Raw genomic sequence first — 14,254 nt, 5'->3', positions numbered from 1 at the left:
AACTGGCCGCTAATGGCATACAAGTCCTGGCCAACACTGTACGCGGAGTTAAAGCTCCATCACTGCGGCAAGCGACAATTGCCTGTGTGGTCTCAATCTTATGTTATGGGGCTGAAGCATGGTGGCCAGGGCGGAGAAGATCAAGACAGGACCTCTGAGACAAACAGAAACTCATCTCCAATGGGGTGGGTGCCCAGCTAGCCTGTCTGGACCGGATACTCCGTATTGCGCTCCTAGTAACCCTCCCAGTTTACAGGACCACCCGAACAGCCATACTCCACCGGGAGTCAGCCATACCACCCATAGAACTACTCCTCGACCAAAGACGGCAAAGCCTGGCCATCAGAATCCACCAACTAGACATCCAACATCCCCTGCACCTCCGGGTCACACACCAACCAAGGGCTGCCGTAGGCCTAGTAGGGCTGCTCTAGCCTCTGCATCAAAGACCTTATGGTTGGGGAGCTTTGCATGTCCACTGAAGATCTTGGTCTTGCTGGTTCCCCAATAGCCTGCCAGCTTGTTCCTGCAGCCGTGCCTTCTTTTCCTTTGGACCCATCTGTATAGACAACCATTGACAGTGGTGGGATGAAATCAGGCCATCTCTAAAACTCTTCCCTAGCCTATGCCTTTGGGGTAGCGGTCTGCTACTCTTTGGGCTCTAGATTTGAGTCCTAGGGGCTTGTCAGCAGCGGGTCTACTCGCTCAATGAAGTGGAAGTTCCTCGTGTCAGCAGCCCGGAGTAAGCGGGTACTAATATACCGGTTTAAGATCCCAAAACTCAGCACCCCACAAACATATAGATCTGCCTAGACAATCTGGAAGTAGTACAGCAACTCCAGAGCCAACCCAAAGGATCGAGTCAATCGATTTTCATGAACTTTCAAGAAGCTGCCCGGACATGGCCTCAACACCATAGAGCACCCGGTATAGAGAAGCGACCTCCAGAGCTCCAGCTCCCCCGAGCAGCTAGAAGAAAGGCAGTTTCTGATCTGCCCGTCGTATGTCCCGCACCGGGACCAGGGCTTTTCCGCTTCCGAGCCCCCCAAGGAGCTGTGGAGGCGTGGAAAGACCCGACCCTCGACGTTAAATAGACACACACACACACACACACACTACTACTACTAACACTCCAATGACAGGTAAATAGAAGAAGAATAGAAGCCCCTCGAAACCACTGATCACCAGAAACTGCACCACCCGATCCAGTGCTGGCAGATATTCTCTACATTCGTCGACTGCGCCAGCAATTTGTCCACCTGGTCGCTCACGTTGAGTTCCTCGTACAGCCTAAAATCACGGCCGGTCAACTTCTCCTTGACGCGGGCGAGAACCTGCAATGCGCGTGCGTTCTGAAGTTCCCGGCCTTCGTTGGGGATGCCTTCCTGGACATCTAGGATTCCGCCCTCGAGAACCGATGGCCGGCGGTGACGCGAGTAGTTGCTTGGCTGGACGCCGTGTTCCGTGTTGAGATTGCCAACCATGGACTGTCGTCGTTCGGCGGCATATGGTATTCGGTCTGGTTCTTCGCGGACTCCCAGGCGCCAGTTGATCAGGGGATCGTGGATGAACTATAGTGCATTAGCTCCAGAACACCTGGAAAAATAAAAGAAAAAGAACTTACAGCTTCCAAAACAGCCATCAACGAATCCTTGTTCTCCCTCAGAACACGCATGACTGCCTCACAGGTAATCCGATAACTACCCTCAATATTACTGACCTCCATAGCGAACGTCAACATCCGAGTCAATCGGAACGGCACCCGCTCAGGATACTTCTCCCGATGCATCGCCACCTCGAAGCAGTCACCAAAATCAATGTGAACCACCTTGCCCGTAATCCGGTCAAGAAGCAAGTTAGACGGGTGACGATCACCCAGTCCGAGAATATAACCGACCATGGACATGACACCAAGCGAGCGCGTGTAGTTCATCCGCCGCTCGAGCCAGGCTTCTGAGCTTCTACTCTTGAGCCATAGTACGCGGTACAGATCCTTTCCGGTCGTATTGTCCATGGCATATCCAAAGACCTCGACCTTTTGCATAAGTGTGAGATTGTCATAGTCAGGCGCCATCTGGAGCATGATCCGGTGCTCAATGTTAAGCAGGATGCGGCGACTTTCTCGGTATTCCTTGATGAGTGTATGTAATGTGTCACTGTTGGACACCCATCCCAGGAGACCGGAACTCTGCGAGAGCGGAATGGCCGGGAATCGCTGCACGGAGAGATGACGCTTGAAACTCTCACCGTCGTTATCAAGCAACGTGTTGACAAGGCCAAACAATTGCATAACTCGCTCGTCCTGTCTGATATCTTCATGTCCCTTAAGGAGATACATGTAAGAACTTCCGTCACTGCCATTCAGCGTCATCCGTCTTGGCCGCTTCTTGGTCTGAAGGACATGTAGAATGGGGTCGAGGCTGATGATCCGGATAATGGGCCTACCGCTCTGGTAGGTTCCCGGAACAGCCAGATCAAGATTCGAGCAATCCTTAAGCTTAGGCGAAACATATTTCAAATCGAGAGTGGACAACTGCGGCAGCTGTCGGCTGATCTTCCGGAACACGGTGTAATACAGATCCCAAGCCTGGTTCAGATCACCAATCTCCTCAGTCTCGCAATAAAGCATACAGTATTGTTTGGCCTCGGCAAGATCACGTCCAAAGGCCTGTGCGAAAGATACCTCCCGCAGAGTCTCAGCACCCTGATCCAGCATGTCATGCAGCGGCGCCAGGGTTGCAAACATTCCCTCCACATTGTGGTCGCCAAAGTAAAGACGGGAAGCTTCTTCCAAGCCTTCATGCCAAAGATCGTGCCACAAAACGGCAACCCGGATCAGTTCGTGGCTTACAAGATCGGCTTGCTCGACCAGTCTTGCGCTATGCTGCCGCATATTGTCCATGATATTGCTGGCGGATTGAGACCGTCTGATAACGTTTGATTTCATGGCAACCGTCAATGGATACACAAGCGCCTGTGGGTGTGTCTTGCCCACTTCGGCCAGCAGTCGATGGACAGCACTTCGTATTCGGAAATTAGGCTGGTTGATCCGCGCAATGATTTGCGGAGTAACCGCGAGCCAAGTGTCAATGTTCACAGCCGTGAACCCTTCTGTCACGACGCTGTTGACATCCTGGTCGCCGCCGTGTTTAAACCAAAGAGTAAGCAATCGCAAGGTGTCCTGCAGCGAGGACGTTGATGACAACGCGATGGACCGTAAGAAGCCACGGATAGCAGGGATCACATGCTCTGTCACAATATGCTGGGGAACCATGACGGGCGGCTGTCCCTCCCGGTTGGCCTGGCTAGCAATGGTAGTAACAACCTCAAAGTTCGCCAGTGCCCAGGAATGCCACGCCTTGTACGAATCACGGTTGTATTTGGTTGCGGCGGAGTAGGCATCCAACACCTCGCGAACGAGTTCTGGCCTCCACTCACCGCGTTGCAAGGCCGTCTGCCATTCTCCTTGTCTGAGATAGCTCTTCGCGAGCAGTCGCCAGGGTTTGTTCACATCACCAACTCGTTCACGGAGACCAACAATATCCGCATGATTCGCGTCTACGATTCCATTCACACTGTTAACCGCATGATCTGTTTGCGATACCAGGAAAGTATTGAAACTCGTAAAGTCTTCCGTCAAGCTCGCATTGAACTCTCTCAGCATTGCTAGAGAGTCGCGCTGGCGGCCCATCGCCCAGCTGAACTTCAATCGAGCGTAAGTGACTTCGGGAGGAGCAATAGCGCGGGTGCCGTTGCCGTCAGAAACAACCGTCTCCAGTGATTGAAGAGAGCGTTCTGCAAGACCCATACGATTGGATTTGCGGCAAAGGTTGGCGAATTTGATCCACATATCAAGATTCTCGCGGGGCGAAGTGACAAGCGCCCTAACTTTAAGCATGCGTTGCCACACTTCGACATTCTGTTGACACCCAAGCAACCGTTTGTTCCAGGTGTGACGCATGGCATCCTGCTTCTCAGGATCGCCGATGCTCTGCTTGTACGTAATGATTTCTTCAAGTTCGGCCAGCATCTGGACGCGAACCACAACGTTATAGGCACGGCTATACGACTCTCCAAGCAAGGCCGAAAGTTCCGTGTCCAAGCCGTTCCGTGCCTTCTCGATGTACATGGTCGCTTCGTCGAACTGGTTCCGATGAATCGCAAGGATAGCGCCAAAGAACGATCGATCTGGAGACTGCTCCTTCATGACACCCAGATACGAGTCCATCAGTTCCCATTGTCCCCGACCCCAAGCGGCGGCAGCAGCCAGAGGAGCAATGGCTTTCCGATGTTCAAGGGACGCTTGGTTCCACTTTTCTTGGGCAAGGTCCGACAACACCTTCCACTCTCCAAGAGCATGCAAGCACCGCATCTTGCCCATCGTAACCCCAAATGAATCAGGGTCAATCCTTTCCCGTCGTTTGTAGGCAGCAAGGGCTTCCTCCCATCGCTGGAGTTTTTCGAACCAGGTCTCCTTGAGCTCCACATCACGGTAAGCTTGGGCTTTGCGGAGGATACCGACGGCAGCGTCAGGCTGCTGCAATTGGTTGTTGATGGTGATTAGTGCCTCCACTGCTCCTGAATTCTGATCTTGTTCGAATTCAAGTTCCTTGTAATGGAGAGCCTTCGCGAATGCATGGCATTTCGCAGCATACTTGCCTAACGTACGAATATCAATCGGCAGTGCCTTGTCATCATGTTCCATGAACTCGGCGAGATTGAGAAGAATTTGAAGGATCTCGGGTGGAATGTTCAGAGAGGTGAGCGCCTTCTCAATCGACCGGACCAACTCTTCTTGGTATTGGTCATACAACTCGGTCCAACACGACGCGAAGGCAGCATTGAACAGATCCCTTGCGAGTGGCTGGTATATACCGGCCAAACTGGCGCACGCGCGGAGTGCAGGAGAAGGCGACTCCTTTAGAAGTTCAACACTGAAACGACGGATCCACTCCTGCCAGTCCTCGCGTGTTGACTTCTGAGATGTATCCCAGGCATTCTTGAGATGCTGCTGGTTAACCACCATTTTCTTTTGGCCGATTTCAGCGAAACTTGTGTCATCTCCTAGGGTGGCGTAGTTCTCGTCAGGGTTCAGATCTTGCGGGAGTGGGTCTCCCTTTTGCAATTTTGTCACCAGGATTTGGTAGTTGACGTGGGTGATCTGGTTAGTCTTCAAAACCCTATTCAGAAGATGGATATAATGAGTAAAGTCATGTCCGAGCTGGAAGATGAGAGCGCAAATACAGTCCATTGCAGGTTGGCGCAAGGAACGTTCACTGCCACCAACAACTCGGGACAACGAATGAACCATCAGAGAGGCGAAGTCAGAAACATTGACCTGACGTGAGAGTTTTGTAAGGCTTTCAATAGCAGACTTTCGGATACTTGGTGGATTCTGAGTCCCGTCAAACAGGCGGACAATGGACGGAACAATCAAATGCATATACTCTTCCCCGCTCGATCCAAAGATCAAGAAGGAATGGAGAATTCTCTCTGACGGCTGACGACGCGGCGTGCTATCATTATCGAGGGTTTTGAACATGGGTGGGACAAGGCTAGCGAGATATTTTTTGAACTCGCCTTCCAAGGACAATGCAATGGCCTCCATGAGAGACAGAATCGTAGCCTGTACTGGGTAGGATGTTTCCCAGAAATCACGAATAATATCAATGATTCCCGGTAGGAAGGCACGGATATGTTGCCGTACAATGTTAACCAGAATGGCCATTTGGTTGAAATATGATTCGAGACGGCTATGGGGGGATCCTCTGATGACTGCTATGAAGCCAGGGATAATCTGCCCCAGGAAGGGAACACATTTCAGTCCCAGGGTCTTGAAGATGGTAACAATTGCATCAATGACCGCAGAATGATACTGAGCCAGAGAATTCTCCCGCAGGATGTTCTGCATGAGGGTGTTGATGACAACCGTGGGATAGTACCCTTCATTAGACGGCGTGAGTCCTTGCATAATCAGGGCAACATCGGAAACCTGCTGCACCTCGTTGATGTGATGGATGTCTGGCGCATCTTCGCTTATTTGCTGATACTTGTATGGATCAAGGGCACCAAGGATTCCCAGGAGTTTTATGGTCTCCTTACGGAGAGACCCAGTCTGTTCCGTCTTGATGATATTGATGAGTACAGCGAGGAGATGAGGATACTCGATATATGGATCTATCACGTAGCCAGAGTTACTGGCTAATTGACCAAGCGTTCGCAATGCCGATTCCCGCTTTGCATGCGAAGATAGATCTTGGAGTGAATCCAAGATAATAGGCATCAGCTGTGACAGGTAATGATTTATTCCACCTCCCCTGACGTTCGCAAGTTCACCTACTGCTTTCAACATTGTCGAGGCAACTCCCGGGTTGGCATCCGTCGCCTTGGGAAGCAGAGTAGTCACCATAGGGTCGACATACGACCTAATCAGTTTTGTTGCATTCGAGACAAACAGGCTGACTAGCTTGGCACTCTCTTCCTTTTGGCGAGCTGTACTGGCAAACCCAAGGCCGGTTAAGAGGTTGACAAGCAGCTTCCGCAATGGCGGGAAAACATAAGCCGGATTGACGCTGGAAAGCCGTCCGATGATACAAATCGCAGCTTCTCTAACAGAGAATGTCTCATCGTTGACGGCCAAGAATAAACACCGGATGTTCTCAGGCCTCGCCAGATGACGGTCAAATTTCCGGTCCAACGACCATAACACGGTACACCGGATTTCTGGGTCAGGATCCCCAATGCCAACATTTAGGAGCTTAACAATCACCTCACTAACAACCTGGATTGAATGACTGCTGGTTTGGTTGATGATGGGGTCGTGGACAAATAGTTGGCAGCAAGTGAGCGCAGAGGCTTTCCGGATTTCCGGGTTGTCATTCTCCACGTAGTTAATGGCGACATCCCGCACAAATTCATTCAGGACGTAGCCAGAGAAATCAAAGCTTCCCAAGGTATGGAGAGCCAGAGCAATGTCTGAGTCGGAGTGCAGCTCTTGGGGAGCAAAGTCCTTTGCAAATGAGGGCATAGGTGAAAGTCTATTTTCCGGGAATCCAAGAGGCCTAAACGGTGTTCCGTAGAGGATGATACTCAGCATGTCCAGCAGCTTCTCTTGGATTGTGGGCTTAATGGGTGGGATATAATGTGCCATGTCCACAAGGGCTTGTGTCAGTGACTCGCTCAACCCACATGCAAAGATCGGGTCAAGCAACGCTTCCATGTATTTGCTAAGCGCTTGTCCGACAGTGAGTGACAGCATGCTGATACATTCAAACATCGGTGCTTCATTGACCGCACATCGGTTACGTCTGTGATTGTTAGCGGACTCGAGACAATCCTTTGGGTGGAGGATCTGAGCCTACGCTTTCATGGCCAGTCCCTCTCGAATGTATATGATGATTCCATTGAGGTACTGCGCGATTGTCACCCCCACCGCATTGGCAATTTTTCCAATAGCAATGAACGCTGAATTCCGTTCCTTATCCCGTTTGAGCTGTGCTTGTAGGTAAATCATGAATCGATGGAGGTAAATCTCGGTAAAGTCAACGGGGGCGTAGGATGCGAGTATGGGAATCATCAAGACGACTTGGGCGCGGATTATAGGATTACGATGATCCTTAAGACGGAGAACGATTTCGCACGCATTTCGGTAGTGTTCATTCATGAACATGGCACCCTTTAGCAGAAGCTCTTTGAGGGCCAAAAGCGACCCATGAATCCAGTCCACATGGTTCGACTTCAGCCCCAGCAACGCCTCTTCGTAGATTCGTGCAAACCACAACTGTCGGACCTGTATGTCTCGCGCCGCGATAATCTCGAAGCACTCGCTGACTGCTTCCGCCGCTGTCTCCCGGATAAGCACCTTGGGGTCCCGCAGGGCGACCCAGATGAGCTCGAAAATCTGCGGAACAAAGCCATAGAGCAGAGTCGGCGAGCCTTTCGCCAGTTCCTGCATCACGAGTATTGCAGCGAAACGTCTGCTTTCCTGTCGTTCAGACTGAAGCCACTCCAGAGCCGACTGGATTTCACTCTCAACCAACTCCGCGGTGAGAGCTCCGCCTGGCTTTGCTAAACGGCCCAACGCCCTGGCCGCATACGCCAGCACCAGGGTATCGTTGCTTCTAAGCGCGCTGTGCAGATAGCTGGCGAATCGAATCGTTTTTTTAGCGGCATCGACGCCATCGAAATCGATTAGACGATCGAGTGCGAGCAAACCGCCGATTCTTTCGTTGGTGTCGCTGCCCGTGACGACGAGCTGCGCGATACGTTGACTGACAGCATTGTAGAACTCGAGGAACTTCTCGGGGGACCAGTCTGCAAAACAAGGAAAATCCAAGTGTGAGCAGGGGATACAGCAATCAAAAACAGAGAAGATCAAAAGAGTAAGCACCTCTTGAGGTGGCAAGGACGTTATCATAGAGACCGTTTGCAGCTCTCACTCGTGCCTCCTCATTCTTCGACTGTAGTTCGACGAAGAGCCGAGAAGTGACGTCCGTGATAGGACCTGCTTGCGCCATGATTGCGGACCACCCGCCAGAATGGACATTTGAAGCTTCAACCTCTTGGGCAAGCTGAGCATAAGAAGAGGGAAAAGCAGATGGTGGGTTGAACTGGTCACTTGGAGCGGAAGAGAGTGCACGGGCCAGGTCAGATGGTCGGTCGTTGGCATGGGGCATTATTATTATTATTATTATTTAATCAAGTTTACTGTCCATACCGAGCCCTAGAGCTATGACAGACCATGATCCGTGAACTCGAGGCCAGCAGCTGTTCTACAGTCTCTTATCCCTATAGGTTCCTGAGGCACTAGCCCCCTTCTATAATCTTTCTGACCCTTTTCCTCGCCCCAAGCCGCCTGTATGCGCAGGGCTTTCGAGCAGAGTGCTCTCTTCGTGTTTCGGAGCAGGGTGGGTGTGACCAAGCTGGGATTCAGCTTAGGCTACCCTGCTACCCCTCTCCTGTTCTGACTGCCTCATCCAATGCTTCCAATCCCCATTCCCCGTCTTTTCGAGCTCTTTCCACTGCTCGTTGTAGATGTCCCTGAGGTAGGGCTGCGCTGGTGCTGGCTAAGAATTGTAGCAGTGCCCTAGTTGCTTTGGGCTCCCCTAGAAGTCGTCCTTGTGGGTAGAGTGTCACTCGGGCCGGGGTGGGGTGGGTTTTGGCAGGCAATGCCCCGCCCAAGCGGGCTTTGGGGCGGGGTGAGCCATGATGCTGCCCGCCCCAAAATCCCGAGACTCTCCGTGTTATACCCAATCTGTCAATCGGATATCGCACTACGCCAATCATAGTTAGTTCGGGGCAGCTCATGGGGCGGGGGCCCCAGCCCGCCCCAAATTCTCGGTGTTTTCTCTATATCCATACCAATTAAGGTATCGACGACATCAACCTGACATGGAGGGACCGGCCAAAAGCCATATATATCGATAGATATTAATTTATATTGATTGATATATATAGACGATATATAGAGCAATCAGCAAGTGCCATATAGATTGACCAATTTCAACATATAAACATATATAAGCATGGGGCGATTGCTAAAAAGCCATGCCTTCCCGTAAAGGCCTTGTAAACGGGGTGGGGGGCTTTGGGGCAGGGTGCCCCAAACCAGCCCGCCCCAACGGGGCCCCCAAAAATCAGCGGGGCGGGTTCGGGGCGGGGTCACGGGGCTGCCAGTGACACTCTAGGCATGACAAAGATCATGACCGGCCAACGTTTCCATAACTTCCATTCGATTTCTCAGGCTTACTGAATTCGTATAAAACAGACTGGCTAGGTTGCCAGTCTGGGGGGGTGTGTCGGAATATAGAGGTTCCTTACCGAACAATACCAACTGATGCCTAATTGATGCCTCGCTGATATCATATGGCGCAAGCAGCGTATTTACTCTGCCATTACTGCTTTTGAAACCGCACAATCGCTTAGTATACTCTATAAGGTAGTCAACGGTCTTATATAGGATCCTAGATAGCGCCCTTTTGCAAGAATCAGAGACCTCAACCTTATACGCTCGACACGTACTTTCGACCTTGAGTAAGCTGTGATTCCGACACCATTTATCTACCATGAATGGTATGCGAGACGGTATACACTACCATACCGTCGGCCACAGAAGGTATACAGGATGGTAGGAGAGGCGAAGGATATATAAGGGCACTCATTCATGTACTTAGTTCTGTTCTTCGCAATCAATAAAGTCAGTCACCATTGGTTACCTTCTAGTTTCTGACTCGTCCGCACTTAACCAAAAACCCAGTATACGTACTCGGTTGGCCTTGTTCCTCTATTCGTTACCTTTACCACTTTTACTTGTTGATTATATTACGGAGCCTGGAGGGGGCGATATACCCATCGACGCATACGACTTACTGAACCGGACCCGGAGGGGAATTGAACATACGATCACTTGGAAGACACTTAGGGTAAGTGTCCTGTCTCGAAATATAACTAACTAGAACTCTAGGTACGATACGAGAGAAGCCAGGTTGTGATATTAACTAGTTGAAGAGTTAGGACAATTTATTTCTAGGTTAGTGTTGCATCTTTGTAGTTTAAATGAGGAATTCAAAATGGGTGCGGCTTTTGCTGAAGAAGTTTGGAGCAGATCCATTGGCCAAGGATCTAAGTGGGAAAACGGCTGTGGATTGGGCAAGGTGCATCGGTGACCCTGCTATCCATAAACAGCTTGATTTGACATACAGCAAATGCCAGATTATCTGGCAGGGATGATATAGTTATATGAGGCTCTAATCTGGGATAGTGATGAAGCTGTTTTTTAATTGGCTTCTTCAATTGTATTTAATGATCTCAAGGACATGCACAAGATGCGGTGTCTAATGCCTTGCATCGATTGTCTGGATGACCCGTCGGCCACCCCGAGGAGAGTGGATGGCGCCATACTGAAAAAGGGCAAATCGTCGGATAATGTGGCATCTTGGTAAGAGGGCAGTGCACCGAGCGAGGCAGGCAGAGGGGGGAAAAGGGAAGAGAAAGTGCATGGTCCTTTGAGAGAGAGATGTCGGGCTTTTATAGATGCAACGGATGCATTGAGGTGGCATACGAGTGGCCCAAAAGCAGTGTGATGCAGCGCTATGCCTGATACAGTAGGCAAAGGGCAATTGTATTCACATAGATGGCAGACGGTAGGGCTCGACAGAAGCGCGGTTCAATGAGAGCCGTTTTTGGCGCCCCGCTAACCGTCACAACATTAAATTCTACAAGATATACCGTGTGCTACTCCTTTTTAAGCTTAGACTAAGCTGGATTATATCTAGCAAATTATATAAAGCTATGTGGAGAGGATTCTGAAATTCTGAAATATCATACAGCAAGAAAATATCGCTGAAAGAGCAGTTCGAAAAATTACTCCTTCAGCCAATACTGTGCTTGAAAACACTCGACTTCCAGTCCAGGCCCTAATACTAGTAACTGACGTCTCGGAAGAATGTGAAAGGGATGATGACATACGAGAAATACTCCAATTGCTGCCACGATTATGGATTTTCTTGACGAGTTGACCGGAATTACCCATCTGTTTCGGCCTATTGAAGATTTCGGCTCATGAACATCATGATCTGGCTCTCCGTGAGATCCCAGAAGTTGTGATAGAGCACGATATCTCATCATCCTCGAACCACTGATTTTGGGAATTCGAAAGGGCCGATCACTGTCTGATAATTGGCCTAGTTACACAAAAATCCAGAATCTTGTGACATTGTCCGCTCCGTTATTCATATGTTGGACGAGATACCTGCTGGCAACCCGAGAATAGTATGTTAGCCCCAGGGCACTCTTCCGGGCAGATCTTCATTTGATTTCGACGAGAACTTGGCGTGAACAATGGATTTTGATTTATGATATACTGTTTCTTTTAAGAAATACATGTTTAAGATGAGGGATTGGGAAGACTGAAGGCTCACGCTGCTTTGCCTTGCCAGCATAATCTAGCATGAACTTCTGCGGGATGTCTTGTTTTGCTATTACTGCAGTGGCGTCTGCCATTTATGATGTAGATGATGCGCCACTGAATATTGTGTCGTTGAGTCTAAGAACATCCTGGGGCTTCCCTTCCAAGGGCAACTGCCAGTGGGTCAATACAGGTCTCTTTATCCTATGCCTAAGCCTCGTCGATGGTAACTCGTCATTCTACCAAATAATGGATACAGCTTGGCGGATCCGTGTCGTATAATATGTCCTCCTAATCAGATGACTTCAGTCCCTGATCATTCCGGACATGCATCGCCCTGCTCCGGATACACCCAGAGAGCAAAAGTGGTGTAAAATGGGACCGAAAAAGAAAAAGAAAACTTATAGCTACGTATGTTCAATAGTAAAAATCCAACTAAGATATCATTGTACGTCAGATCATGGAAACCAACTGCTTCGAACCACAGCGGAAACTGAATCACAACTGGCGAGTCGATACGGATGATTTCTTATATAGGATGATTGGGCAGTTCCATATCAAGCTCACGAAGCATAAATTATTCAAGATCAGGAATGACTTCTATGTGTCATATAAAATGCAATAGAACACTCAAGTCTATGTACATCAATCGAGGTATGATGACGATGAGAATGAGGGTATCGAACATCGTCTTGTGCTCCGTAGTAATGATTATAGACAATACATGAAATAGCACAAGAGATAAAGGCAACGGAGAGAAGAGAGGTATAAATATTTCCCTTCTCGAAAGAACATGAATATAATACATTTAACCCAGAGACTCACCAACGTCGGCCCCTGGTGCCAGTGATGACGGCAAGACTTCAGGCGTGTCTTGAATGACCCGAGTCTCTTTGACTTCCTTGACTGCCGCCTCCTTTTCCTTCTTTTCAGCGGTACCGGCTTTGCGGACGGAGTAGTACTTGAGGAAAATGATGATCATAACTGTCAAAGTTAGTGCTAGATTCTGTGTGATTTGGGTAGGAGGGTAACCCACTGGCACTCGTTGCGACAGCCATAGCGGCCCTTCTGGTCAGAATCCACCGAAGGCCCTCAATCTCACTCTTGCCATCGCTGTTCAACGAAACCGTAATTTTGTAGTTCAGCTCCTGGACAGATGTATCGATACTTCGCTGATGTTCTCTAGAAGTCATTTTGTGGTCGTTAAACATTCCTTTGATGTCGTCCTTCAGCCCTGAAAGTTCCTGGTTGAATCTCTGAGAGAGAATGTCGATCTCATGTTGTAGTTGCGTCCGGGAAGCACGTTGTCTCTGTACTTCCGAGTTCCGGGCAGTTTGAAGGGATGACTGCAATTCTGAGCAAGCAGCGTTAAATAAATATGTCTCGTTCTCGACGTCGGATTTAGATGTTAAGCTATCCTTTGCGAGGTTGATGTTGTTTTGTAGAATCTGCCGGACAGATTTCATTATCGTGATGGAGTTTTCCTCACCATAACCTCCTTTGGAGAGATCGCGGACCAAAGAATAGGTATCGAAGTGGTGGACATAAGGAGCTGGGGAAAGGTGTGGCGGTTTGTCACCGGACGGTCCCGACGGCGTCGGGGTGAGATAATTCGAAGGAGAAGGCATATGAAACACACCGTCCAGAGGATTATCCTGAATGTGGCGATGGACATGCTGTTCCTCCTCGGGGTGCTCAGCCGACGAGGAAAACACATCATTGGCTTCTTCGGCCGTTATCCTGGCTTCATCTTGCGATTCCGCCTCCTCAGCTTGTGCGTCACTCTCTTTCGACTCTGCAGTCACTTCCTTCTCAGCCGGCGAGGATTGATCAGTTGTGTTAATTTGAGAAGATGCATTATTCTTGGACTCCTCGTCATACAATTGCTCGGGTTGGCCGATAGGCTGCTTCTGCTGACCCCTGGGGCTGTCCTTCTTCTCCTTCCCCGCGGGTGAGTCTCTGGCAGGTTTGCTAGCTTCTTCTTCTTCCTTAGGTCGGAGGGATGGTGGCAGATTCACTTCGGCTGCCGGTCCGTATCGTCGATGATATGCCTCTTCTTCACGTCGTCGGGTGGTGTGGAAGGCAGCACGCTTGCTGCTGACCGGAGCTCGAATGGAGCGGTACGTCGTGGGTTCGCACGAACGGACTGCGCGCATCAAGTTCGGATAGAGAAAGGGAAGTCTTGGAGCAGCCATTATGGGAAAATGGCAATTGATGGAGAAATAAAAAGATAAAAAAAAAAAAAAAAAAAAAAAACAGATCAAGAGACCAAAGAAAATGTAATTATTGCAGCTGCGGGATGGAGAGTTGACGGCGGCGTGGATTTCCCGCGGCAAAAGGAAGCGCAAC

The 14,254-nt window shown here is 49.8% G+C and overlaps 3 protein-coding genes across 3 annotated transcripts; all 3 read right to left on the bottom strand.

Moving 5' to 3' along the window:
• Positions 1-1,137: 1,137 nt before the first annotated feature.
• On the bottom strand, positions 1,138-8,596 carry EURHEDRAFT_335591 (phosphatidylinositol 3-kinase tor2). Its single transcript, XM_040778382.1, has 3 exons — positions 7,362-8,596; positions 1,625-7,307; positions 1,138-1,571 (listed from the first exon to the last, which is right to left on the bottom strand). The coding sequence occupies exons 1-3, from the start codon at positions 8,414-8,416 to the stop codon at positions 1,182-1,184; spliced, it is 7,128 nt and encodes a 2,375-aa protein (XP_040640385.1). The 5' UTR covers positions 8,417-8,596; the 3' UTR covers positions 1,138-1,181.
• Positions 8,597-9,528: 932 nt separating this feature from the next.
• EURHEDRAFT_335566 (uncharacterized protein) lies at positions 9,529-10,204 on the bottom strand. Its single transcript, XM_040778381.1, has one exon. It carries the CDS (start codon positions 10,064-10,066, stop codon positions 9,683-9,685), a length of 384 nt encoding a protein of 127 aa, XP_040640384.1. The 5' UTR covers positions 10,067-10,204; the 3' UTR covers positions 9,529-9,682.
• A 2,509-nt stretch (positions 10,205-12,713) lies between these two features.
• EURHEDRAFT_375990 (uncharacterized protein) lies at positions 12,714-14,100 on the bottom strand (the record flags this gene model as incomplete). Its single annotated transcript, XM_040778800.1, has 2 exons — positions 12,714-12,889; positions 12,942-14,100. 2 exons carry the CDS (start codon positions 14,098-14,100, stop codon positions 12,714-12,716), a joined length of 1,335 nt encoding a protein of 444 aa, XP_040640383.1.
• Positions 14,101-14,254: the final 154 nt, after the last annotated feature.

This window comes from Aspergillus ruber (assembly GCF_000600275.1).
Source record: "Aspergillus ruber CBS 135680 unplaced genomic scaffold scaffold00007, whole genome shotgun sequence".
Lineage (NCBI taxonomy): Eukaryota > Fungi > Ascomycota > Eurotiomycetes > Eurotiales > Aspergillaceae > Aspergillus > Aspergillus ruber.
The sequence above is the reverse complement of the archived record's forward strand: the minus strand, read 5'-3'. Positions and strand labels throughout refer to the sequence as shown.